The sequence below is a fragment of the Oncorhynchus kisutch genome, linkage group LG8 (genome assembly GCF_002021735.2).
Source record: "Oncorhynchus kisutch isolate 150728-3 linkage group LG8, Okis_V2, whole genome shotgun sequence".
NCBI lineage: Eukaryota > Metazoa > Chordata > Actinopteri > Salmoniformes > Salmonidae > Oncorhynchus > Oncorhynchus kisutch.
In genome coordinates, this window is record NC_034181.2 from 38,041,542 (window position 1) to 38,069,140 (window position 27,599).

The window sequence follows — 27,599 nt, forward strand, 5'->3', positions numbered from 1 at the left end:
ATTATAATGAAATGAAATCATATCCCTGGAACAAATTTGACTGCTACATTGTCAACAGACTCTGCCTTTGACACCACCATCCCAGGAGTAGAAATGGCCCTGTTTTTTAAGAAGAGCGAAAAAGGTAGGGAAACATTAGCTTTGAGTAGTTTATAAAAGCAATAAATGTTTGTATAAAGAAAATATATGGCACATGCTGGAAGCCCAGCAATGAAAAAATGTATCAGAATATCTCCAATTTTCAGAAAATTGATGAGAAGCTAGGTGCTTTTAGCAATGCTGATGTATTTATGTACACTAGTGTTGCTTTCAATTGTATGGAGGAATGCTGCGTTCAAAACAACTGGGACCTCGGAAATCTCTAACTTCCGACTATATCAGCCATATAACAAAAACCCCTGAGGTGCCTTATTGGTATTATAAACCAGTTACCAACATAAATAGAACAGTAAACAAGTATTTTTGCGTCATACCCGTGGTATATTGTCTGAAATACCACACGTTTCAGACAATCAGCATCCAGGACCCAAACTACCTAGTGTAAATACTTTGCTTGTAGTAACCAAACAATCCACTTATTGTGATCATTTGACAAAATGTTAACAATAATGGAATGATGAGATTCAAAGGATTAAAATTGCTGAAAGATGAATGTCTGCACTGCAGACGGGACCAACGAATAAGAGAGTGACAAGCTGAGCACTGAGCACTGCAATGCACATTCTGACAGTCAAACATAGAATTGAGGCAGTAATGTCCATCCTCCATTGACTTGACGCGTTAGAAGTTTCAGGAAATGGTCACATCTCCGGCTGGCTGTGCCTTTCAAGAACTGAGATTTTAGTCGCAGGAAGAATCTACAACATACAGTAAGTAATATTTACCACCTGTGGTAAATTCATTTGATTGGAAATTATTTGGAAAGGCACACACCTGTCTATATAAGGTTCCACAGTTGACAGTGCATGTCAGAACAAAAACCAAGCCATGAGGTCGAAGAAATTGTCCGTAGAGCTCCAAGACAGGATTGTGTCGAGGCACAGATCTGGGAAGAAGTTTGGAAGAAGTTTGGAACCACCAAGACTCTTCCTAGAGCTGGCTGCCGCCCAGCCAAAATGAACTAACGAGGGAGAAGGGCCTTTGTCAGGGAGGTGACCAAGAACCCGATGGTCACTCTGACAGAGCTCCAGAGTTCCTCAGTGAAGATGGGAGAACATTTGAAATGTCTTTATTCTTTTGGAACTTGAGTGAGTGTAAGATTCACTGTTCACTTTTTTGTGTTTATTTCACTTTTGTTTATCCATTTAATTTGCTTTGGAAATGTAAACATTTGTTTCCCATGCCAATAAAGCCCATTGAATTGAATTGAGAGTGCGAGAGAGAGAGATCTAGTCCATCAGCATGACTGTAGTTTTTGTATCTGAAAACCTGTAATGCTACTCGTGCTCCTACTCGTAATCCTATCTAATTCATTAGTTTGCATGTAGCATGGAATCTAGCTTGAGGTCTGTCAGTCAAACATGAATAAGAACATGTGCTTCCATCAAATTGACTTGTTGCAGTTAAAACCCACTGGGCACACATTAGCTGAATTAACGTCGTTTCCACGTTCGTTCAATGAAATTACGTTGAACCAACGTGGAATAGACGTTGAATTGACGTCTGTGCCCAGTGGAAAGGATGTGCGTGATGACGTAGTGCACATAAACATTACTTTTGCGGTTAAATTCCAATGTACCGAGTTACAATGGGTTTCCATCTTGTTTTCAACTCTACTGATGGTTTTGTCACCAAAAAAACGTGTTATATAGCGAATGTGCCCACTCCAGTCTTGGCACATGTGCTCTAGCCAACAGCTAGCAGATACCGTGTGGGTATAGCCTATATGATGAGATTACTATGGACAAAAGAGCAAGATTATTTTTATTTGACAAAGGGCAGCCAAGCATCGATCATCATGTCACCAGAATAAGACCCTCAATATTAATTGGAAAGGACCATCAAGCTCATAATTTATTTAATCTGTAGCCTAATACACTGCAGGCTTTCCCAAGTCGTAGTGGACCACACAACAAATCATCGTGTGACTCCAAGTTTATATGGGTAAAAGTCACCTTGTCCGATAGAGATTTGTATGGTTATCAAAACGTCACGCCAGGATAAGCCTACACGAAACATAGCCCTTATTTGAAGTGTTTCTAAAATCCCCTATGGGAAAAATGTATGATTGGAACCATTTTCCTGTTTGACACCTCCAACGTGGAGCTCTATTCCCGTTGTCATGACCAACCGGCCTGCACACCGACAGTTAAACAATTGAAAGCAACACTAGTGTATGAAAATACACCCGTGTTGCTAAAAGCACCTAGTGAGAAGCACCCACCTTATTTGGTCGCCCTTGTGCTCAAGTTTGCAGCTAGTTCAAGAGTGCACTGATTTATGCCATTCATACAGGGCATTGCTAACATTTTTTTTTACAGATTTGCCATAGAAAGGATTAATTTTGTTTACATGCAAACAATTAGTCATTTAGCGAATATATATTTTGAGCAAGGTCTCTTTGGTCTTCTTAATGTGCTTTTGACACAGCCATGATCAAAGAAAAGTTGTGTAAGTAGGGAGTGTGTTCTGGGCCAAGAAAATTATGTAATGTTCAACTTGCTCTGAGAGTAAATCGCTCTGGATAAAAATGATTATTTTTAGCTAATGTTGGGTTATGAACAAACTCAAAAGTGGTAGATTTTTTAAAAATCTTTATTTTTTTCAAGTAATTCATAGAAAGTTACTTAGAAAAAGTCATACATAATTAAATTGTGCATGGGACACAAAATGACAACTTTTTATCCAGGAATATGTTAAAAGCAACAGACATAGAATATACCATCAGAACTGCGACGAACCACAATTTCAAATAAGGAGAAAGAAAGTGGAATCATGAGATCAAAGTCAATTATCCTTTTACAATGAAGAAATCTTCCAAAAGCAACCGTAGGCTCTTTTGAACTGCCTTGTGCTATAACATTGGCTAACGGGTGTCTGTAAAAGAAACTGCGAATGTAGTAAACTCAGATTGTTCTTGCATCTGAACTGTCACTTAGCCTGACCTAAGACCAACAGGTTTGACAAATGAGGTAAGGAATAATAATAATAAAGGAAATCAAATGTAATGCTGAATCTCTGAGATACATAAATGTGTGGGTGTACTCTTCTTCCTGGTGCATGTAGGGTCCCTCCTCCAGGTGCCAGGGTGACATCCTCCTGACCCCTGAAAGTGGCTTCTCTTAGTTCAGCGTCCAAATTCAGTCCAGTCTTCTCTTCAGCCAAAAAGCAGCAACAACACAATGCAGACAGAATTGACAGCAATCAAGGGCACTGCAAGATGAGAGAGTAAAGATTATGAATAATGCCAAAGTCAGACCAGTCTCAGTTCAGTCTGGTCAACATCAAATTGTTAAGAGGAAAACAAGAATAATCTATTAAAAAAAACAACAGCATGAATGCAGAATATTTTTGTTGTTGATATTTGAATATGGTATTGATTTTTAGATGGACATTGCATTATATCTGTCCCATTATGGCATCTGGAGAGCATGTGCAGCGCCACTGAGGCCATCTCAGTTTCCACTAGATGACATAGCCAATTGTCTATATCGAAAACAATGTATGAAAACAAAAATGTGCCTTTTTGTTTTAATTTAAGGTTAGGTGTTAGACAATGTTAGCAGTGTGGTTAGGGTTAGGTTAAAGTCAGATTTGAAGAAGATATAAATTGTAGAAATAGGAAGAGTTTATGACTTTGTGGCTGTATTAACTATCGTCAACAATTACATTTTTCTACTACTACTTTGTGTTGTCAAACAAATGGAAAGGCTGCACACTGCCACGTAGAATGTGTGGTTTGAACAGGTATAAAGTAAAGGTTGGTAATTTATTGCCACCCGCAGTTATGGAATGTTTTCTCACGAGTATAATTTATTGCCTGATCCCTCCTGGTAACCTGATGGAATTATGTAATCCTTCCTTAACCCATAGATGGGTTAGGCTACAACCGCACAAAAAATATGCCCGGGTATCAATGGAGCGAAATGCTGTGTGTTATGATTCTGGATGATCAGATAACTATTAAAAATTACAACAAGTTGCAATGTGGGGAATTGCAGGTGGCTCATTTTCAGCTTGTTGTATCTTGCTATTGATAACATGTCTAGTTTGGAGGTGTTTTGACTTGTCACACCTATGCCAATATGGCTAAATGTCGCTAGCTAGTTAACCAAAGTTAACCAACAACTAACGATGAACTTAAAAGGCAAGTGCTCATTGTACAGATTTATTTCTGTTTTCAATAAATATTAAAAAAGGAAACATAGTTTACATCTTGTCAACAATCCTTTGATTCTATGCCAACTCCTTCTTGCTTGACTGCTGTGAGGGTGATAAGCACAATACCGTTAGCGAACTGCAGCATCTCAAACGATTTGTTCTCGAGTTCAAGTTTGTTTATAAAGCTGTGTCCATCATAACTTTTCCGCAACCTGATCAAATTCACATAGAAATGTGAGTTATAAATCCATCATTCTCATTGCAACCAGGAAATGGCAGAGTGTTTTCCGCATATTGCAGCTTTAATTAAATAATTATTGCAGCATGCAATTAATTATCAGTTTTTCTTATCTATGCTGCCTTCAGCATGATCTATTTTCCTGTGCGCATATATGACAGACAGTTGTTGGTCGGAGAACGTCTCTGGAGCCACTGAGTGTGTATCAATCATGCTGTGGGACCTATTATGGCCAGCAGATCAAACAAACAACTAAAATGACAGGTCACTCAGAAAAACTAATCATGACTCTTCGAGTCAGTACAAAAAGCATAAATCATTCACCAACTGCACATCACTACAACCCATATGAAGTCCCACCCAGTTGACTACTTCAAAATGGTGAAAGTAATCAATGGCGCCTGTCCTCTGTTGTAAAACTCACTAACGAGTTCCAAACTGCCTCTGGAAGCAACGTCAGCACAATAACTGTTCATCGGGAGCTTCCTGAAATGGGTTTCCATGGCTGAGCATCAGCACACAAGCCTAAGATTCCCATGCTCAATGCCAAGCGTCAACTGGAGTGGTGTAAAACTCAGTGCCAGTGAAAACATGTTCTCTGGAGTGATGAATCACACTTCACCATCTGGCAGTCCGACGGACTAATCTGGGTTTGGCGAATGCCAGGAGAAAGCCACCTTCCCCAATGCATAGCATAGTGGCAACTGTAAAGTTTGGTGGAGGAATAATGGTCTGGGACCTTTTTAATCATCATTTGGGCTAGGTCCCTTAGTTCCTGTGAAGGGAAATCTTAAGGCTACAGCATACAATGACATTCTAGATTATTCTGTGCTTCTAATGTTGTGGCAACAGTTTGGGGAAGGCCCTTCCCTGTTTCAGCATGACAATGCCCCTGTGCACAAAACGAGGTCCGTACAGAAATAGTTTGTCGAGATAGGTGTGGAAGAACTTGATTGGCCTGCACAGAGCCCTGATGTCAACCCCATCGAACACCTATAGAATGAATTGAAATGCCAACTGCAAGCCAGGCCTAATCACCCAACAGGTGTCCACATAATTTTGATCATGTAGTGAATCTTGGGTTAGTTATTATATATACACACACATATTTGCTAAAGTCCTCTATCCATCTCTATGGTCATACCTCTCATCACTGTCCTCACAGAGCGGACAAGGTTCATTAGCTGCACTTTGATGCCTGGTTCATCACCAAATCCTCCAACACTTTGGTCCACACCCCAGCCAACTAGAGGGGGAAAAATGCTATATCATATGCAAACACTAGACCATAAGAGATATCATTGTATCCATAAGCAAGCTTTTCCACTTATTACTGGTGTAGCTAGCTAACGTTAGCAAAACACTGTTGAAAGTAATGTTAAACAAAATATGCAGACTTACTTTTACTTAAAAATCTATCTTCGTGCAATACGGCGACAGCATTAACACACAAAATCACCGCTTGAATAAGGGAATATAATGTAAACGCCATTGATATCTGTAAAGTATTAGCTAGCTAACTTTAGCAGCTTCGCGTATTTCTTGTGACGTTGCCTAAATGCAGCTATGGCAGCATGAGAAGGACGAATTGAACGAGCAGTTCGAAAGCGTGACTTCCTGAAGAGCGAGGGACACAGTAAACGGCCAATGTAATACCAATGTATAATAATAATCCATACTCATGGCCAAAGGGGTAGCTATTGATTTGATGGTGTTAGTGCTTGAAAACGTTGTCCAAAAACGACTATTCCTGGGAGGCTAGGGATGTAAACAGACATATAATTGAATGGCTCTCATTTAATAAGATCAAACACTGAATTTGCAACGATTTACTATAACGGTCAAATTTAATTTCTGTAGATAAGAAAAGGTACACATGAGGACGCCACTGTAGACTGAGATCAGTGGAAAACATTCGTGTTAATAAATATGACAGAAACATGGTCATCATGAGAATAAAAATCTTTATTAGTGTTTTATGAAGTCTGCATAATATGCCACACGCCTGAGAAGCTTATGGTCAGAAAAAAACCCCTGCTCTATCAATAACGCCCTCTACTGGTAAAACAACTGTGACAACTACTATACTGACTGCTTTGCAAATAGTTTACTGTTAAATACACATATTACTGTTCTACTGTTATGTACGTCTGGTCCACTTCAGATTTGTTATGTACTCTTCACATTCATATCTTGTAGGCCAATGGTACAAGGCTTCAACACTGGACCCTAACACATGGTTCAGTTCCCCAAATCCAAACTCACTACAGTAGTTGCACTTACAAAGTACAATCACTAGTGCCGTAAGGTTAACAGATTAATAACATCAATAAAGGAGAAGGGAGAAAACAGATGTTAAAAAAATCTTGCACCAGCCACAAAATGAAAATGGCATACTGCAAGCTCAGTCTTGTTGTACATACTGTATTTTATAGACAAGAACAAATACATACACTAATACAGAATCTGTCCCAGTGTGCAGTTTCATCTCTCATGTAAGAACATGGAATACTGCCAAGTTTCTGTAACATTTAGCTAAAAAAAAAAAATCTGAAAAAATAAAATATCAGTTTTATGGTTGACCTTTTATCCTTTATTGAGCACCAAATGGCTTCCAAGAGTGAAGAGATGAATGAGTCAAAAAAAGGTTCATACATGCCTCTGAGTCACATAACCTAACCATACATTGCAGGAAAACAGATATCAGGTTACAGGCATTTAAGCTTTGATTTGTGTACTTTTGATGTACCAGATGTGTTTTTTGTTGTTGTTGAGAATATACCTGTTTACATTACGTGGGGCAGTGTTTTTTTGGAATTAGATTAAAGTTTAACCTTTAAAAAAAATAAAATGGAATGATCCATGCTCCTCATCGATTGCGAGCCATGTCACTTAAAAACAGGCAGTCTTGAAAATATTAACTCTAATAAAAAGTGAATGACAGAAGAACATTTAAGTATATTTATATATAAAAATACATGAGAATACAAAAAAGTAGCAAAAGAAAGGGGATATAGGCTAAACACAATATAGAATGAAATTCACTGATACCTTTAATTCTCCAAGTGAAATAACCTTTCAATAATTCACCTCGAGAGACTTAGACACCCAGTGAAACATGAGAAAAAGCTTTTGGAGCTGATATTCTCTGGTCCCTGCTTTGTGCATCCAAACTTAAGCAAGTTCAGGACTTACTAGCCTGCATTCTGAGGCTGTGTGTGGTGGAAATGAAACATAGGCTACCTATAATAACATTGAGGATGCCATATAATGACAAAGAGCTCAAATGAATGTCAGCTATAGCCAGATTGATTTTGCAGCCTGTTTAGTTTTCTTTTTGTGCTAAACATTCCTATATGTCCATTAAGAAGTGAATCTTACAACGACACACATCTGGAATAAAAAAAGAAATATTCTGACAAAAGAGTAAAAGAGTTAATTACATCAATTAAGCAATTACATTTAAAAACATAATTTAGCATTTCCCTTAAAGGAGAAAGCAACAAAGGCCATCATAATTTCTTAACCAAGCTAACTCCCCCTGACAAAAAAAAGATGTATCCATGTTTCCCAGAGAAAAGTTACCTCATGGTCAAAAAGATGGATGAATATATTTAGCATTTACGCTTGTGTTACTTATACAAGCATTCTCTTACTGAGAAACTATGCGTAGAAGATTTTTTGGTATTTCCCCTGCCTACAACAATTCATCCCTGGACTTTAAAACCAATATACATTTTATTTGTACCACAAATAGATCTAATATTAAGGATTTGGGGAAAAGCAATTTAACAAGGTGCAACACAAAGATGGGTAACAAAGTGCCAAATTATATTCGGAAAAGTCTGTCTCACGGCGTGTGCGTTTAGACAGGGAAGTGGCACTAGGCCACAAATACTATGAAGTATGTTACAGCAGAAATGTATTCTGCAGCTTTTTTTCACGATGGGACTCAAGTTCGAATTTTATGATCTTTGAGTGGGCGACTATTTGGGTCGTTTTCTAGGATTATGACATACTGGAGCAACGTACAGAAGGGGATCCCATCTGAGTCAACACTTTGTCCAGCCATTGCAGGGGTCCATTCAAATGCAGCTCAATCCAGCAGGGAGTGCTTGTGACAGTCTGCCGTCTGGGAGACAAATGAAAGACCACAACAAAGCCAAATTAGTGAAATCACTCGGCATGCAAGCACAGGGACATCACCCAAAACCCAAGGTTAGCCTGAACTTTTTTTAAACTTCTTGCCCTGTAACAGAGGTATTGTTGAAGAGGGTCAAGTAACGTTTGAATACCCCTCCAGCTCCTTAAACATTCCAAACGTCTAATAAATCCAGAAAAGCGGACCATTAGCAAGCTACAATGTTATTTTTTTTATTTTTATGTATGCCGATGAGTATATCAATATTACCGTCTTCCTCCGACTATCCATTGTCTACTAACTACTTAGATGTGTACAACTGCAAGAATAAAAGGATTCTTGTAATAGTCAGTCATCATGCTTGCCTGTATTCAGCCCCCCAGCCTTTGACAAAGCTCATGCGGATGGTGCACATCCTGGTGAGCTGGTACACAGCCTCAAAGCCCTGGTTTACGGACTGGGCCAGCAGTGCTGCAAACTCCTGGTTGTTGAAGATCTTCAGGTTACAACCTGAGGGAGCGAGGGGAGGAGAGGGTCAGCTGGGAATCATGTATGGACTTTGTTTAGAACATAAGTAAAGCCTGCAGAACCTCCCTGCTATCAATATTATATTTTCTGTAGAAACAAGTAGGAAGACTAACTAAACATAATCTAAACCTGAGACAACAGAAAACATATTAGTAATACTATGAAATGATAATAGGAGTGAGCACATCGAAATCAAAGAGATGATGTTTGTCTAAGTTACCTGGAGGAATTTTGCAAACGGTTGCTGGGTGCCACCCATACCGCTGGTTGCAGTTTGGACTCTGAACAAAGATGGCGCTATCACTGAGACACTCAGCAAACACCTCACCGCCAATATAGTACAGCCGGACTCCTCTTCCTGTGGAATAATGCAAAATATACTGAACAAAAAAAATGCAACACGCAACAATTTCAAAGATTTTACTGCGTTAGAGTTCATATAAGGAAAACAACCAATTGAAATACTTGCATTAGGCCCTAATCAATGGATTTCACATGACTGGGAATACGGATATGCATCTGTTGGTCACAGATACCGTGTATATAATAAATAAATAGAAATTTGGCGTGGATCAGAAATCTGGTGACCACTATTTGCCTCATGCAGCACAACATCTTCTCAGAGTTGATCAGGCTGTTGATGGTGGCCTGTGGAATGTTGTCCCTCTCTTCTTCAATGGCTGTGCGAACTTGTTGGATATTGGCGAGAACTGGAACATGCCGTTGTACACGTCGATCCAGAGCATCCCAAACATGCTCAATGGGTGACATGTATGGTGTGTATGCAGGCCATGGAAGAACTGGGATAATTTTCAGCTTCTAGGAATTGTGTACAGATCCTTGCAACATGGGGCCGTGCATTATCACACTGATACATGAGGTGCTGGCAGCAGATGAATGGCACGAAAATGTATCTCTGTGCATTCAAATGGCCTTCGATAAAATGCCATTGTTTGTTTTCCGTAGCTTATGCCTCCCTATACCATAAGCCTACTGCCACCTTGGGGCACTCGGTTCACAACGTTGACATTAGCAAACCGCTCACCCACACAATGCCATACATGTGGTCTGTGGTTGTGAGGCTGGTTGAACAAACTGACAAATTCTCTAAAACGACATTGGAGGTTGCTTATGGTAGAGAAATGAACATTACATTCTCTGGTAACAGCTCTGGTGGACATTCCTGCAGTCAGTATGCCAATTGCACACTCGCTTAAAAAGGAGTCATCTGTGGCATTGTGTTGTGTGACAAAACTGCACATTTTAGTGGCCTTTTATAATGTGCAATGATCATTCTGTTTAATCAGCTTGTTGATATGCCACACCTGTCAGGTAGATGGATTATCTTGGCAAAGGAGAAAAGCTCACAAACAGGGATGTAAACAAATTAGTGCACACAATTTGAGAGAAATAAGCCTTTCGTGCGTACAGAACATTTCTGGGATCTTTTATTTCAGCTCATGAAACATGGGACCAACACTTTACATGTTGCGTTTATATTTTTGTTAAGTGTAAATAAGCATGAGTATTTCAGCTACAAAACAGTGCTGTTCAATTACTTTAATTCCATTTAGTTATAGATTTTTCTGTGAGTCCAACACGTCGTTTCTTTAGAGAGAAATCAAATAATTCACAAGAGAAATCAAGTCAAGAACTACGCTGGGCTGAAGGGAGCTGTAGTTTTCATTACGCAAATATTCAACCTAGTTCAGTGCAGAAATGTGGTAATTAACTACAATGACCATAATCCATTGCGCCAGTTTTTTCCAGCTCAGAGACTGATCAGAGGAAGAGGCGAAGCGAGAGGTTTCACTCTCGCCAAAATCTTTCTAAAATAAACCCAAACCGTTTCTATGGGCTTATTTTGGACCTAAGCTTGCACTGCATCGCAATGCTTGAGGCGTCACTACAGACCAGGGTTGATCCCAGGCTGTGTCGCAACAAGCAGTGACTGGGAGTCCCAGCTCCGTCGGGGTTGGGAGAGGGTTTGGCTGGAGGGGGGGGCTTTACATGGCTCATCACGCTCTAGCGACACCTTGTGGCGTGTCTGGTGCCTGCAGGCTGATTTAGATCGTCAGTTTCTGAGGACGCATTACTCGACCTCGTCTCTCCCAAGCCCGTTGGTGAGTTACAGCGATGAGACAAGATCGTAATTGGATATCACGAAATTGGGGAGAAAAACGGGGTAAAATACAAAAAAAATGTAACGTCATCAAATAAAAACAAAGTAATATACACAACAAATATATTATTTCATATTTTTCTATTTACATCTACCCAATGTGGACCTGACAGAGACAATGGAATATTTTCTATCTTTTGGAAATTGAAGTTCACTATTTCACAATACATTTAATGTTTTGTTTTTTTATTATCAAAACCGTAAACAGTGATATTTTTTTTTAAATAATAGAACTCAAAAAGCACTAATCTTTCAGCACTAACAAAACATGTGTGTTAAATTACAGAGCAAATCCTGTGCAAATCTGAATTGGCACCATATTCCTTTTGGCCAGAGCCTTCAAAAGTGGTGCACCACATAAGGAATAGTGTGCCTCTTGTGGCGTAGCCCGTTGTACCTATGTGCCTCCTGGTCATCTCTACAGTGGCATTCCTGTTGACGTTGGAGAGCAAGCCCAGACAGAAACGCTCTGAGTTGGAGGGGTCTGTGAAACCATCCACGGTCAGAGAGGGCTGCGAAGCATGGAATGTCTCTCCAACACGCTGGTTCAGCTCATAGTAGGCTATAGAGCACCAGAACGCAGGCTCAGAGTAAGTCACCGGCTGCAGGTCTGAAAAACATGGGGGATGTCATTATAAAAAGCAAGTACACATGTTGACGGGAGTAGACCAATGATCTCCAAAGTAGGCACTGGGCTGTCTAAATAGTACTCAATGAATGTTGTCAAATTTGGTCAGATTCAAGTGACTGATAAATAACTGATGCTTTAGACAGACAGTTATTCTTACCCATGCTATGATTGACAGGTGAGAGGGTGCCAGGGGACAATTCAGCAGGAGAACCTGATATGAAAAATACAAAATAAAAATTAGAAAATCGCATGGTCGGACTTATTGTTGCAAAGAATCCACTAAGATATTTAATCAACAAATCAAAACTTGACAGTTTGACAACTGTCTTCTTTCTTATTTTATGTTAGAACATCCTATGAGGTAAGTGGAATATACCTGTGTCCATACTTTGATTCATCGGTTGATCGCTGGCTTCCCCATCCTCACTTATGTATCCAGGTGGTGGTGTTTCTATAGTAACAGAGGGGGGAAACTACTGATGAGCTGAACCTGATACATCGTTATCATGAAGGCCATTTGCATATCAACTCATGGTAGATGCACAAACCTGGTATGTAGTTATTTGGAGGCTCGATCCCCGCAGGAAAGCTTGTGTTCTCAGGTATGGAATGAGTGTAGTCGTCCAATGGGGGCAGCTCTGTCAGAATTTCCGAGTGTCTTGGCACAAGTACAGGAGGCAGAACTAGAGGAGAGAAGATTCGTCAAATGTCAAACAAAGTTCTTTACAAAAATATCAATGAAGACTATTCCCACTTATCCCATCCTTTTTCATGTCTCATGCCAGCAGAAAGAATCGCAGAACTAGCTGTTAACAGGCTTTTATGGCACTTACAAGTCAGCACACACACCACTGGTTCAAAAGACAACCTACCCGGGGTCTCCACCCTCTGGTAGTGGTAGGGGTTGATGCAGACCTCGTCCTTCTTGAGGTGGAAGGCGTACTCGCAGGCCTCGATGGCACGCAGTTCATGGTGGCTGTGCAGGTCGGGCCATCGCCACAAGCGGCAGTAGATGACGTGAGGAAGACCCTTTCTGTGAGATACCTGCAGGCGCCCATCCAGGGATCTGACAGGACGGACAATAGAGGAAATAGATGTGAGAATTGAAAGTGTAAGGGAAGGAAGAAATGGGGAGGAAGAGAAGAAGAGATGGAGATGCATGTGGCCAGGAAGACAAAAGGTGGCGGTGTGGAGAGGGGAAGAGGGGAGTGATGAGGTATGAATGGAATTTGTGTTCTCAATGTCTCTCACCCCCCTGGAATGATTACTTCCCACATCAAGGTTGTACAACAGTATGTAGCACAGGACAGTTGAGGATAGATAGTCACCTGGTTTGGTCAGGGTAGCTGTATAGGCCTGAGGTATCCCACTGTTCTATCGTATTTGGTGTACTCAGTCCCCATATTTCAGAGCAATTGCTGTGCACAGAAAAACCAAACAAAACAAAAACAAATGATAAACATGGGGCATGAGTCATTCAGAAATACCAGTATGGGTAATGTAAACATTAAAAGGCCTCTTTTATTAGAGTCATTTTCAATTAGGTATTTCATTCTTTCAGTCAGGAACTGAAAAAAGACACGCCAAATAAGAGAAGCCTTTTGACGGAATAAAAGAAAAACGGCATAAGATGGGAATACAGCAGTGGAGACTGGTGGGAGGAGCTATAGCAGTAGGGGTTCATTGTAATGTCTGGAATGGAATTAATGTAACAGAGTCAAACATGTGGTTTCCATATGTTTGATACTGTTCCATTAATTCCATTCCAGGCATTAAAATGAGCACGTCCCCTTATAGCTCCTCCCACCAGCCGCCTCTGGAGTATAGTAGTATATACAAAGAAACAGTATGCAAGACAAAAAAATACATTAATGTTACTGTGGCATTGTACCAAATATTCTGAAAAACTGTGAAACTTTTCCACCACAGCTGTGTCGGTTGGAAGCACTTAACTTATCTTGAGACATTCAAGTAAACACAGAAGACACACAATGGGACTAAAAGAAAAGGAGGGCGCAACCTTGGAAAAAAAGTACATTTCCATTTAACCACCCTCTACAATTCACTTTGTGATTCTAATGGACACGTAGAAAGGAATGATCAGAAAATTAACTCTAGAAATGAAATAAAAATGGAATGGCGAAATATGATGTGATATTTGCTTCTGATACAATATCCAGAATCAGAATTCAGAGCTGATATAGCCTACCTCAGAAGTGGGACTGAATCTAAACTATAGGCTCGGCCAGTATGTTATGTTCCTAAAAGAGCTCTGAAATAGGTTCTAAACTTCCCTCTAATACATGATAAGAATGACACATGGAGACTGGCGAGTTGCAATCAGGGCTCTAAATAATAATAATAAATATATATATATAAAATTGGTAGCAACCCTGTAGGTATATATATATAAAAACAATTATTTGATGAAACATTGAATTTGGCCTTACTGCTATTAGCCCATAGAAATACTTTGAGTAACTTTCACACATGCCAAAACAGATTTTTAAAAATGATATCAAAAGGAAGTATGTTTTGAAGTGTCTGCCCTATATCTGAGAAATATACCACTTGTGCGATATATCGAATTCCGGCATGATTTTCAAAACCGTGCTACGCCAGTGTTTATAACTAGCGTCAAATAAATGATGTCCAGCCGAGGGCTCCAGTTTTGCATTTGGTTTGCTAGCTTGCTATCGAAGTGGCTAGATGTCAAGATCATGCTTCTTGGTTACAGCAGTGGCATTCAATCCCCTCATGGATAAAGATCCCTGTTCCCTAATTTGTTTTGTGTGTCGTTTTGAAATAGCACCCCTTGTGTGCACTTTCGGTAATACTGTATACCCCGGTATGGTACAGAAACGGTATGAAAATCTGGATCGCGTTTGTGCATATTCTACTTCAATGAACTTTTATTCCTTTATACTGGCCGGTACCGGGTTACCTTCATGAAAGTCTTGTGAAGCTTGTGGGCTCTAGGGTTGGACAGTGTCTGCAATGACACATCGTCCGGTCCAAACATCGTTGATATACGATTGTATCATTTATATATATATATATATATATATATTTTTTTGTTTTTTTTGGGTGGGGGGGGGGGGGGGAAGCAATCGAAAAGGATACATTGGTTATATAAGAACTGTGATTTGGCGCATTAGCGACATTCTTCCATCAGGCTACATTCCAATATGCAAAAATAAACAAGTGACAGGATTTCACTCTCGAACTTATAGTATAGGCTGCCTTCGCATGATGGCTGACTTGGTGGGAAAGAAAACTACGTGTTCACCTTCTCGGCAGTTCTTCAGTTTCAGGCTGAATGATAAAGGTGAGCCAGCAGACCTGACCCAAGTCACTTACAGAATTTGTAAAAAGATTGTCATCCTGCAGAGTTAGCTACTATGGGGGAGAACACGCTGGTGATCCTTGTTATAAAGAATGTTACGAATTATTTGTTTTATCCGATTGTATATTTAGGATTTTTAAAGTTTGATAAAGCAAAGGCATAGCCTAAGGATAACAGGACTATTTGTTTTTAGCCCAATGTTCATTCAATTGTTAAAGAATGTAATACACTAAATAATAATTGGTTTTATCTGATTGTTGTTGACTTTTATATAAATGCGCCATTCAAATTAAAAAAAGTTGTTTGTGAGACAAATCCCCCCCCAAAAAGTGTTCACACTTAGTGCTGCTGCAGGAGTTTTTCCAAGCACGTTGTGCAATTCAAGAATATGAATAAACACTGTCAATACTGAAATTGTTATTGACAGTAGCCTGTGGTAAGCCTATATTATTGGCTGTTTGGTTTGCAAAGAGGGATTTTCTGACGGCACAATTTATTTTGTCTACACGTTGGTCAAGCAAAGCAGAAACACATCAGGTTTGTTTAAACTTCCTATTCGATTACTCCATCTTGCAATTGTTTGTTCTCTCTCGCTCCATGTTACTATACTATGTTCTTATTTAGGCTATTAGCAAAGAACTTTAAGAGGCAAATTCGTTAGGACTACAGATTCAGTCGATGGTTGATCATGAAAGAGTTGGCTATGCCTAGGCCAACAAGTCACGTTCAAATCAAAACGGGGAGAAAATTAAGATTTTAAAACGATAAGCCAGTCAATGACTTGTCTGCTGCAAAAGGCCCAGGATCATCAGACTTTGGAGAGAGAGAAAAAAAACACATTAGGCCCCATCTGACCTTTTGTGCTGCTTTGGTGCTCTTCGCTCTTTCTACATTGTTCTCTTGCATTATGTTTGTAGTCTAGCTACCTCTTACAGTATGTATTGAAAATGTATGCTATGGCAATTAGGGAATAGGCCACTTGGCATGGCAGTCTGCTGTGTTCTCAATGCGATGCCCGACTGTGTGCAATCAAGCTCAAATACGCTAAACCATCGTTTGTAACATCACAATGTCATCACCATCAACGATAGCGGTCAAACATCGTCGATAGACGATGCAATTGTAATAATCACCTAGTGAGCTCAAACCATTGACTTTACAGACATTATTGAGAAGAAATCTAAAAGTTAGCACACCGAAAGGACTGACGTCACACAAGTCCTGTGGAGCTTGTGGGCGTCGTATAGCAAAACAGGCAACATGTCTGTGTTCGTGAGAATCTGTTTTCGATAGTGGAATCGTAGCTCAAACCACTCAGACGACTTTACGGATGTTTTCGAAACCGTAACGTTTTGGGATCGTCTCACGTCTGACAAACACCGCGCCAAACTACCGCAGATTCAGATGCCTGACACCAGCGATTCCACAGACTGAGACGCAGCCCATGCAAAAACCCGGAAATTTGTAGCGCAAACACAGGGTTGTAATTTAATAAAAAAGGTGATGACGTCGCCGATTTCCGCACGGGCGCGGACATCGATCTTAGAGGGTTTAAATAGCGCCAGGTTGGTGTGTGACAACATGCAAGAGATCAGTCATTCATTCATTGATCTATACTGTTCGCTACCTAATGAAGTAACATGATTGAACAAGGTGCAAACAAATGCCTACGAGTGGTTTTTCTCTAGGGCACTCGGAAACGGCACAGCGAACTACTGTCTGGGAGATTTTTTTTCCCTCCGCACGGGTGCTCCCAAAATAGAATGTCTGGTAGCACAGCAAAATATTTAGGAGCATGTGTGAACAAAATGGTTGAACTTCCGAGCCCTGGTTGCAATACATTTTGCAAGACCATCTACACAATATTGATTCCACCTGTCAACAAGATCTATACCAAATTACTCATTATCTAATAAAAATACAAACATCTGAACTGTTCTAAGCAGGTCATCAACGAATAAAAAGGGTATTTTACAACATACCCAGAGAACATGTTCTACTCTAGGACATCAAGGTTAACTGGCTGATTACCGTACAATGCTTTCAGAAAGTATACGCCTCGACTTATTTCACATTTTGTTGTTACAGCTTGAATTGAAAATGTATTTTGTCACCCATCTACACACAATGCCAAAAGTGAAAATATCTTTAGACATTTTTGAAAATTTATTGAAAATGAAATACAGTAATATCTAATTTGCATAAGTATTCACACCATTTGCTATGACACTCCAAATTGTGCTCAGGTGCATCCAATTTCCTTTGCTCATCCTTGAGATGTCACTACAACTTGATTGGAGTCCACCTGTGGGCAATTCAATTGTTTGGGCATGATTTAGAAATAAAACACACCGGTCTATATAAAAATGTCCAACAGTTGACAGTGCATGCCAGAGCAGAAACTATACCATGAAATCCAAGGAACTGTCTGTAGATCTCCGAGAAAGAATTGTGATGAGGCATATATCTGGGGAAGGATATAAAACCATTTCTAAAGTGTTGAAAGTTTCTAAAAGCACAGTGGCCTCCATTGGGAAATGGAAAAAATATGGAACAACCGGGCAATAAGGACCTTGGTCAGGGAGGTGACCAAGAACTCAATGACCACTGACAGAACTACAGAGTTCCTTGGCTGAGATGGGAGAACCTGCCAGAATAACAGTCTACAGGAATTCACCAATCTGGGCTTTATTGGAGACTGGCTAGATGGAAGAACATGACAGCACAGCATACCTGTAGTTTGCAAATAGGCATGTGAAAGACAGAGCATAAGGAAAAAGATTCTGTGATCTGATGAAACAAAAATGAACTCTTTGGCCTGAATGCAAAGCTCTATGTCTGGAGAAAACCAGGCACAGCTCATCACCCGTCTAACACCATACCTACCTTGAAGCATGGTGGTGGCATGCTATGAGGTAAAAAATTAATTATCGATTGAATCGATTTTCAATTCAGGCTGTAACACAACATGTGGAATACATCAAGGGGTATGAATATTTTTGAAAGCATTGCATAAGTACATGTTGGGGTGCTGAGTCAGCATTTACAAAACTAACTGTAGGACAATTTCTGAGATTCAATGGAGGACAGAAAGATTTAAATAATTTGGGAGTTATACTACCTTTACGTTTTAGGACCTTGTATGTTCGAGAGGCTGTTTAAAGAAAGAGGAGGCCACTAGAGGGTTAGCCGATAGTAAATACACAGGTAAAATACACCGTATATAATCATCCCCATACAAAGTTCTCTGATGCATGGTCAACTGTTCACTCTACAGAACCATACAACGACTGTAAGCAGAGCTCTGTGTTGTTACCTGGCATGGGGTTACGTACCTGGGGATGGTGACACACTTGGTGTTACAGTTCTGGGTGGTGATGGCCTTCTCCAGCTCGTCCAGCTGTCCAGTCTTCTTCAGCTTCTTAACCAGGCTCTTGACAGCCTTCTCACACCACTTCTCCTCCTGGCCATTCTGTTCTCCACCCCCTGCTCCCCCGGGGCCGCTGGCTGACTTCTTCCACCCCAGGAGCCTCTTCACAACCGGAGGGGTGAAAGGCAAGATGGAGGACATTTTGGGTATAGCGAGGAGGATTCTTGAGAAAACTCAAACACACTCGGGAGGCAGAGGGGACCTGGAGGAAGGGAGGCACAGTTTGGCCCTTTCTCTGGTGTGGTCCCTCTGTTTCGTAAGGAATCACAGGGCTGGTGTGAGGATGAGCTAGATATGTACAGAAGAGATGACACCTGAGGGGAAATCAAACAGGAAGTCAGTAATGAATGTCTGAAAAAAAGAGATTGTGATGTGTGATAATGCATTAAATTGTGTGTGTGGGGTCCTTTACAAAGTGAATGGGTGGTCTTGAAAAACAGGTTAAATCCCTTATTAACCATAGCAGATTAAACTCAACCCCACAATTTATGGAGTTGAGCAGCGACTAGTGTGGGTGACCTGGAGCTCCGAAGTTTAGTGTAATAGCGGGCTCTTCTTTGTGTGCTGAAATAAATGTAAAAATGCGACATCGGAGCTCCAGTCCGCCCACACTAATCGGCTATGGTGGATAAGGGATTTTTCAAGACCACCCATAAAATCAGAGAGTTGAGTTTAGTCATTCACTCCCACCATCACATCCTTTTATCAGCAACAACTGCAGTTACATTCGGCAGCAGATACAACCCGCTTGCTTACAGCTGCACTAGGGTCACAGACAGCCTTCCTGTGTACATTGAGTATACCAAACATTAGGATCACCTTCCTAATATTGAGCTGCACCCTCCCTTTTTGGGCACTACAAGGCGCTCAACGCGTGCCCACAGTTGGCTGGATGTCCTCGTCAAGTTGGCTGAATGTCATCTGGGTGGTGGACTGTTCTTGCTCAACAGTTACCCCCCTTGTGTATCGTGAAAAACCTAGCAGCGTTGCAGTTCCTGACACAAACCAGTGCACCTGGCACCTACTACCATACCTCGTTCAAAAGGCACTTAAATATTTTGTTTTGCTCATTCACAGTCTGAATGGCACACATACACATTCCTTGTCTCAACTGCCGCGAGGCTTAAAAAAAAAAATCCTTCTTTAACCAGTCTCCTCCCCTTCATCTACACTGATTGCAGTGGATTTAACAAGTGAAATCAATAAGGAATCATAGCTTTCACCTGGATTCACCTGGTCAGTCTAGGTCATGGAAAAAGCATGCGTTTTTAATATTTGGTACACAGTGTATATCAAGACACTGAGGAGCCGGCGCAAGATGTGGCTTGGAAAACAGCTGTTCAATCTTCTCGGTGTACATCCCTGGATTGAGGTACTTTTTCTGGGGCATATCTCTCGCTGGCTCTGTGGTGTCTTAAAGGGGGAATGGAAACACCGTTGGAAGTAAAGCCAAGCAAATAGATATATTCCATCCACTAATAATAAACATGTGCATACACTAACGTACACTGAACAAAAACAAACTATTTCAAAAACAGTTACAGTTCATATTAGAGGTCGACCGATTATGATTTTTCAACGCCAATACCGATTATTGGAGGACCAAAAAAGCCAATACCGATTAATCGGCCATTTTTAAAACATTTGTAATAATGACAATTACAACAATACTGAATTAACACTTATTTTAACTTAATATAAAACATCAATCAATTTAGCCTCAAATAAATAATGAAACATGTTCAATTTGGTTTAAATAATGCAAAAACAAAGTGTTGGAGAAGAAAGTAATATGTGCCATGTAAAATATGTGCCACGTAAAAAAGCTAACGTTTGAGTTCCTTGCTCAGAACATATGAAAGTTGGTGGTTCCTTTTAACATGAGACTTCAATATTCCAAGGTAAGAGGTTTTAGGTTGTAGTTAATATAGTATTTATAGGACTATTTCTCTCTATACCATTTGTATTTCATATACCTTTGACTATTGGATGTTCTTATAGGCACTATAGTATAGCCAGTGTAACAGTATAGCTTCCGTTCCCCTCCTCGCCCCTACCTGGGCTCGAACCAGGAACATATCGACAACAGCCACACTCGAAGCATCATTACCCATCGCTCCACAAAAGCCGCGGCCCTTGCAGCGCAAGGGGAATAACTACTCCAAATCTAAAAGCGAGTGACGTTTGAAACAGTATTAGCGCACACCCGGCTAACTAGCTAGCCATTGCACATTGGTTACACCAGCCATCAGGCTGATAGGCTTGAAGTCATAAACAGCGCTGTGCTTGCGAAGAGCTGCTGACAAAACGCAAGAAAGTGCTGTTTGAATGAATGATTACGGGCCTGCTGCTGCTCAGTCAGACTGCTCTATCAAATCAGACTTAATTATAACATAACAACACACAGAAATACGAGCCTTTGGTCATTAATATGATCGAATCCGGAAACTATAATTTAGAAAACAAAACGTTTATTATTTCAGTGAAATACGGAACCGTTCGGTATTTTATCTAACGGGTGGCATCCCTAAGTCTAAATATTCTTGTTACATTGCACAACCTTCAATGTATGTCATAATTACATAAAATTCTGGCAAATTGGTTCACACTGAGCCAGGCAGCCCAAACTGTTGCATATGCCCTGACTCTGCGTGCAATGAACGCAAGAGAAATGACACAATTTCACCTGGTTAATATTGCCTGCTAAACTGGATTAGTAGTTATAACTAGTAATTATGATTGATTGTTTTTAGAAGATAAGTTTAATGCTAGCTAGCAATTTACCTTGGCTTCTACTGCATTCGTGTAACAGGCAGGCTACTCGTGGAGTGCAATGGTTAGAGTGTTGGACTAGTTAACTGTGCGGTTGCAAGATTGAAACCCCTGAGCTGACAAGGTGAAAATCTGTCGTTCTGTCCCTGAACAAAGCAGTTAACCCACAGTTCCTAGGCAGTCATTGAAAATAAGAATGTGTTCTTAACTGACTTGCCTAGTTAAATAAAAAGGTATTTTAAAAATAAATACAAATAAATAAATAATAATCGGAAATCGACGCCCAAAAGTACCGATTTCCGATTGTTATGAAAACTTGAAATCGGCCCTAATTAATTCCGATTAATCAGTCAACCTCTAATTCATTTAAGAAAATCAGTCTGTGGATTTCACATGAACGGGAATACAGATATGCATCTGTTGGTCACAGATACCTTAAAAAAGTAGGGTTGTGGCTCACCATTTGCCTCATGCAGCACGACACAGCTTTACATAGAGTTGCTCAGGCTGTTTGATTTTCAGCTTCCAGGAATTGTGTACAAATCCTTGTGACATGGGGCCATGCATCCTCATCATCATGCTAAAATATGAGGTGATGGCAGCGGATGAATGGTATGAGAATGGCCCTCAATCTCGTCACAGTATCCCTCTGCATTGAAATTGCCATTGATAAAATGCAATTTCGTTCGTAGTTTATGCTGGCCCGTACCACAACCCCACCATGGGGCACTCTGTTCACAATGCTGACATCATCAAACCCCTCACCCACACGACGCCGGCTACCTGTTTAAGTTGAAACCGGGATTCACCCGTGAAGAGCACACTTCTCTAGCGTGCCAGTGTCTATCGAAGGTGAGCATTTGTCCACTAAAGTCCATTACGACACCGAACTGCAGTTAGGGATCTTTTACATCAGCTCATAAAACCAACACTTTTCATGTTTCTTTTTAGTATTTTTATATTGAACGTTTATTTGAGGTATGCGTAGCGCCATCTTGAATTGCCATAGTAATGATTGACGCCAATTGCGTTATTGGCAGGTTTGAGCAAATTGTGAGTTTTGGTACGGGGACTGAAAGTGAATGAATGCTACCTGAAAGGTTTCTGACAGCTTTGAGATCAGGACAACAATTTGTTTTTATGTTAGTAATTATTATATGTACATATACATCTTTGATTGATAAGACAAGTCTGTGAAATTAACTTTTGACAGTCAGCCAAAAACAAGGTAGCTAGTTAGCCAGCCGACTTGATTTAGCTCATTTTGTCTTTGTGTCAATGTAGACTTTGATAACTAAAATTAAGTGCTCATATTGACAATTTGAAGAACATTTGTCATCATTAGTATTAGCTAGCTAAGAGCTAAAAATTAACTGGCTAGTGTCTGATTCGATTTGTAGCTAACAAGCTACAGCAGATAGCTTACCAGCCACAACTAAGAGGGCTGCAGGATTGCTATTTTACCAGTAAAATGTATGATACCCATATAATTATTAGCTAGCTAGATCATTAGGTGTCTGTTTATATATGTGATATGATTCCTAAAAATAGCAAACCTGCTGGCTGATGATTGCAAGAATGAATGTAGCCTAAGGCTGAAGCTTAACCCTTATGATGAAAACTAGATAATAGCTATGACATTTGAAAGCTTAGGCTGGTAGTCAGTTTTGCAACAAAACCATCCTGGTTTAGCTGGTAATGGTTGTTGTGTACTATTACCGTGCAAAAGTATTGCGACCCCTTGGATTTCTTCAAATTGTGTTACAAAGTGGGATGAAAACGTATTTAACTTGTAATTTTTTTTGTCAAAAATCTACTCAAAATACTCTGTCAAGGTGAAATAAAAATGCATTTAATTTTTTTTTAAATAAAATAATACAAAGTAATTACTCAAATGTAGCCACAGCTCCTTTGTTCAGGCAAGCCAAATTAGTTCTGGAGTAAAATGTCTTAACAAATCACATAAGTTACATGGACTATGAAATAATAGGGGTTCAAGGGCTGACCCCAATTAGTCCATTGGTCGATAGGCTGTTGGTCAGCCGAGATAAAAACAATTGGGGTCGAGAAGTAGCAAAATATATGTTTTTTCTCAGAGGGCTAATTCATTGGGTCTGCAGGGAAGCCACGGTCCTAGAAGGGGAGTGTGGTTAATAAGATGCACAAGGCACATCTCTCTCCAGAATGCGCTCGTTCACCATTTCGTGCTCAATCAGCATTTCATAACTTAAATTGTGTGAATAGTTCACCCTTTGATTTTTAATGTCTATCCCCATTACACATATCAGTAGTAGCCTACATTTACAGTTAATTCACATAATTTCTAATCTACAATATTTCTTTGGTTATGGTAATTTCTGTTAATACATTCATACCTGATTCACACATGTCTAAGTGCAGAGGCCGTGTGGCTGGCATCCCAGTATTACATTTACTGTTCTAAATCTACAATGTTTGTTTGGCTAAGGTAATTTCTCTTAATGCATTCAATATATTGTTACAGTCATGTACCTTTCCCATTGTCAGGGTGGACACGTTGTTTGCAGAGCACACAACCTATGCTACATTTGAGAAACAAGTTTTGGTTTATTTAATTCTATTTAAGAGTTGTCAATTTATTCACTGTCTTTTATTTGGTGCGCTTATGCCAATGTTGAGTACGCACCCGATTACGCCAATGTTGAGTACGCACCCGATTACGCCAATGTTGAGTACGCACCCGATTACGCCAATGTTGAGTACGCACCCGATTACGCCAATGTTGAGTACGCACCCGATTACGCCAATGTTGACTACGCACCCGATTACGCCAATGTTGACTACGCACCCGATTACGCCAATGTTGACTACGCACCCGATTACGCCAATGTTGACTACGCACCCGATTACGCCAATGTTGACTACGCACCTGATTACGCATACAGAAGTAGGCCTTGCCTACCTGGCCCATTTGGGGAGCTCTGATAGTATTGCTGATCTAATTAACTCACTACTGCTCAAAACAGCAAGTAACCTTTTTCAGAAACCATTGAGAATGACAATGGTTCCATAAGGCATTTGACAAATATTGCCATCTCTCCCCCATACATATACACATATTTTATACACACACACACAAAAGTTTGGGGTCACTTAGAAATGAAAAGCAAATTTTTTGTCCATTAAAATCACATCACATTGATCAGAAAAACAGTGTAGACATTGTTAATGTTGTAAATATTATTGTAGCTGGAAACAGCAGATTTTTTATGGAATATCTTCATAGGCGTACCGAGGCCCATTATCAGATATCACTCCTGTGTTCCAATGGCATGTTGTGTTAGCTAAACCAAGTTTATAATTTTAAAAGGCTAATTGATCATTAGAAAACCCCCTTGCAATTATGTTAGCACAGCTGAAAACTGTTGTACTGATTAAAGAAGCAATAAGACTGGCCTTCTTTAGACTGGTTGAGTATCTGGAGCAACAGCCTTGGTGGGTTCGATTACAGGCTCAGAATGGCCAGAAACAAAGAACTTTCTTGTGAAACTCATCAGTCTATTCTTGTTCTGAGAATTGAAGGCTATTCCATGCGAGAACTTGTCAAGAAACTGAAGATCTTGTACAACGCTGTGTACTACTCCCTTCACAGAACAGTGCAAACTTGCTCTAACCAGAATAGAAAGAGTGGGAGGCCCCGGTGCACAACTGAGCAAGAGAACAAGTACATTAGAGTGCCTGGTTTGAAAAACAGACACCTCACAAGTCCTCAACTCGCAGCTTCATTAAATAGTACCCACAAACACCAGTCTCAACGTCAACAGTGAAGAGGCGACTCCGGGATGCTTGTCTTCTAGGCAGAGTTGCATAGAAAAAGCCATATCTCAGACGGGCTAATACAAAGATTAAGATGGGCAAAATAACACACACTGGACAGAGGAACTCTGCCTAGAAGGCCAGCATCCCAGAGTTGCCTCTTCACTGTTGACATTGAAACGACATTTCTAAGTGACCATAAACTTTTGAATGGTAGTGTACTTTTGGCCATGTAGGAGTTTCAATCCTTACAAAATAAGGAAGACTCTATATTCAAGTGTTTCCTCTATTTTCATTAGGATGTGTAAATGGCAGTTTGGGGGAAAAGCGTAGATGTTCGTATAAGATAGATGTTCACATGTTTTATCTTGACTGATTGCCATTTGATTTATGTGGTGCTATTGTATGTCATAGTTGAAAGGGCTGTTTCTCAACTTTCAAAATGTATCATGTTTTCATGTACTGTTTGATATTCGTAATGTTGCTCTGTAATGCACGCCGAGTTCATGGTCTTTCAGACAGTTTGGAAAACCTGCCAGTGATGCAACAATGCCACTATGGCGATTTACAGTTAACGTTAGTTAGCTGGTGTTCTAAAGCCTAGTGTTTCCATTCCCCTTTAATATACACAAGAATGCTGTCCAACCCTAGTGCAGCTGTAAGCAAGTGGGTCGGATCTGCTGGCTATAGCAACAAGTTAACATCATAGCTACCATTGTTTGCGAATATACACATGTACAAAAATAATATTTAAATACTAACAGTGCGGGTGGATTCTGTATAACACCACATCTTAATTTACCGGGTGGTTAGCTAGCTGCAGTGATTAACTGTTTAATTGCTAAACTCCAATGCTGGTTAGATTATTTATTGTAGGTACAAGTAGTAGCAAGCTAGCTATCTCGGCTAAAGTAAGGGGCTAGCTAGTTATCCGGGCCATAGCTAACGTTAGCTAGCTAGCACTTCCAGGCCAGTTGGTTGATGGCCATTTTATCAGCAGTAAATCAACTAACGTTAACTATATAGGTAGTCAAATTAGATAGCCAAGTTAACAATTGATTATTCATATATAAAAAGGTAGCTATGAAAAGCTAAGGAAATGATTGAGTACGTAACTTGTATGGTTAGAGTACATTATCGCCCATTCCTATTGTTGTGCTACAACAATTAGCTAGTTAGCCAATGTTAGCTAACCCAGGCTTACTCTCAATACAGCTAACGTTAGCGAACTAGCTAGCTCGTCATTTAGCTAACGTAAGCTATAATGAAACAATTATTTGATGGCGACATGATACACCATTGCCAGTTAGAATAACAATTACATGTTATATTAACACTTGAAGTGATAAATAAGATAGCTAGACCAAATGTTTTTAAAAATCATAGCAGCTAACATCACACAAAACAAAAGTCGAGGGAAAATTAAAAGCATTGCATTACCACTTGATGATGAGAATCTCGAGCTCTTCTCCGTGTAACGATATATGCAGTAGACAAAGGGGAAACCTTTCCTTTAAACCCAACTATAAATGTAGCCGCTATCTCGACGAGAAGATTGCTGTATTTTCTCAAGTCTGATACCTGGCTAGCCGCTTAGCTTCACAAGTTAGCTAGACCTGAACAAGAAAGACACCCTAGTAGGCTAGCTGCACGCAGAATCTTAATCCCTCCTGATTGGATCAAAGAAGACAATCACATTATTTTAGCATATCGGATTGGCCTACAGCAATGTCAATCTTTTTTGTTTATTTGACAGCATGGTTTATTTTTCGAATCTGTCGTTGACATTGTCAGAGTGAGGAACTAGCTTGCGATACATACTTTTATATGAATTGATATAACTGATAAACCTTTCTCATAGTCCATAAAGACTAGAGGTGAGGACAGAAATATTGCATGTAGCGGCATCCCCTAATTTGAAATGATGCACAATTGGTTACTCAAAGATAAGATTTCACGCGGAAAAAAATCCAGGCTACTTTAGATAACAGGTTGATGAGACAACTTTATATGATGTTTCTGTTTGAAAGTAACAACCGCGGCTTGTGTATCTCTCATTCCTCCGTTGAAATCATTGATCTAACACATCTGAGTGGCAGGTTTCAAAGCTCTTCCTAAATCAAATTGTATTGGTCGCATAGGTCTACACATACCTCGACTAACCTGTACCCCCGCACAGGTGCATCGATGCTAATGTTTCTAGCTCCAACAAATCA

The 27,599-nt window shown here is 40.0% G+C and overlaps 2 protein-coding genes across 3 annotated transcripts; both read right to left on the bottom strand.

Moving 5' to 3' along the window:
- Positions 1-2,736: 2,736 nt before the first annotated feature.
- On the bottom strand, positions 2,737-6,170 carry ier3ip1 (immediate early response 3 interacting protein 1). The gene is made up of 3 exons (XM_020489641.2): positions 5,960-6,170; positions 5,703-5,804; positions 2,737-3,372 (listed from the first exon to the last, which is right to left on the bottom strand). The coding sequence occupies exons 1-3, from the start codon at positions 6,048-6,050 to the stop codon at positions 3,317-3,319; spliced, it is 249 nt and encodes an 82-aa protein (XP_020345230.1). The 5' UTR covers positions 6,051-6,170; the 3' UTR covers positions 2,737-3,316.
- A 332-nt stretch (positions 6,171-6,502) lies between these two features.
- Positions 6,503-27,306, bottom strand: smad2 (SMAD family member 2). 2 transcript variants are annotated; one of them, XM_020489638.2, is made up of 11 exons: positions 26,824-27,306; positions 18,722-19,130; positions 13,369-13,458; positions 12,913-13,106; positions 12,589-12,723; positions 12,417-12,491; positions 12,198-12,251; positions 11,807-12,019; positions 9,448-9,585; positions 9,065-9,209; positions 6,503-8,690 (listed from the first exon to the last, which is right to left on the bottom strand). In XM_020489638.2, the coding sequence occupies exons 2-11, from the start codon at positions 18,955-18,957 to the stop codon at positions 8,567-8,569; spliced, it is 1,404 nt and encodes a 467-aa protein (XP_020345227.1). In that variant the 5' UTR covers positions 18,958-19,130; positions 26,824-27,306; the 3' UTR covers positions 6,503-8,566. The 2 variants fall into 2 exon arrangements, with proteins under 2 accessions (XP_020345227.1, XP_020345228.1); XM_020489639.2 differs by having other exon boundaries at positions 12,429-12,491; positions 26,824-27,023.
- Between the last annotated feature and the right edge of the window lie 293 nt (positions 27,307-27,599).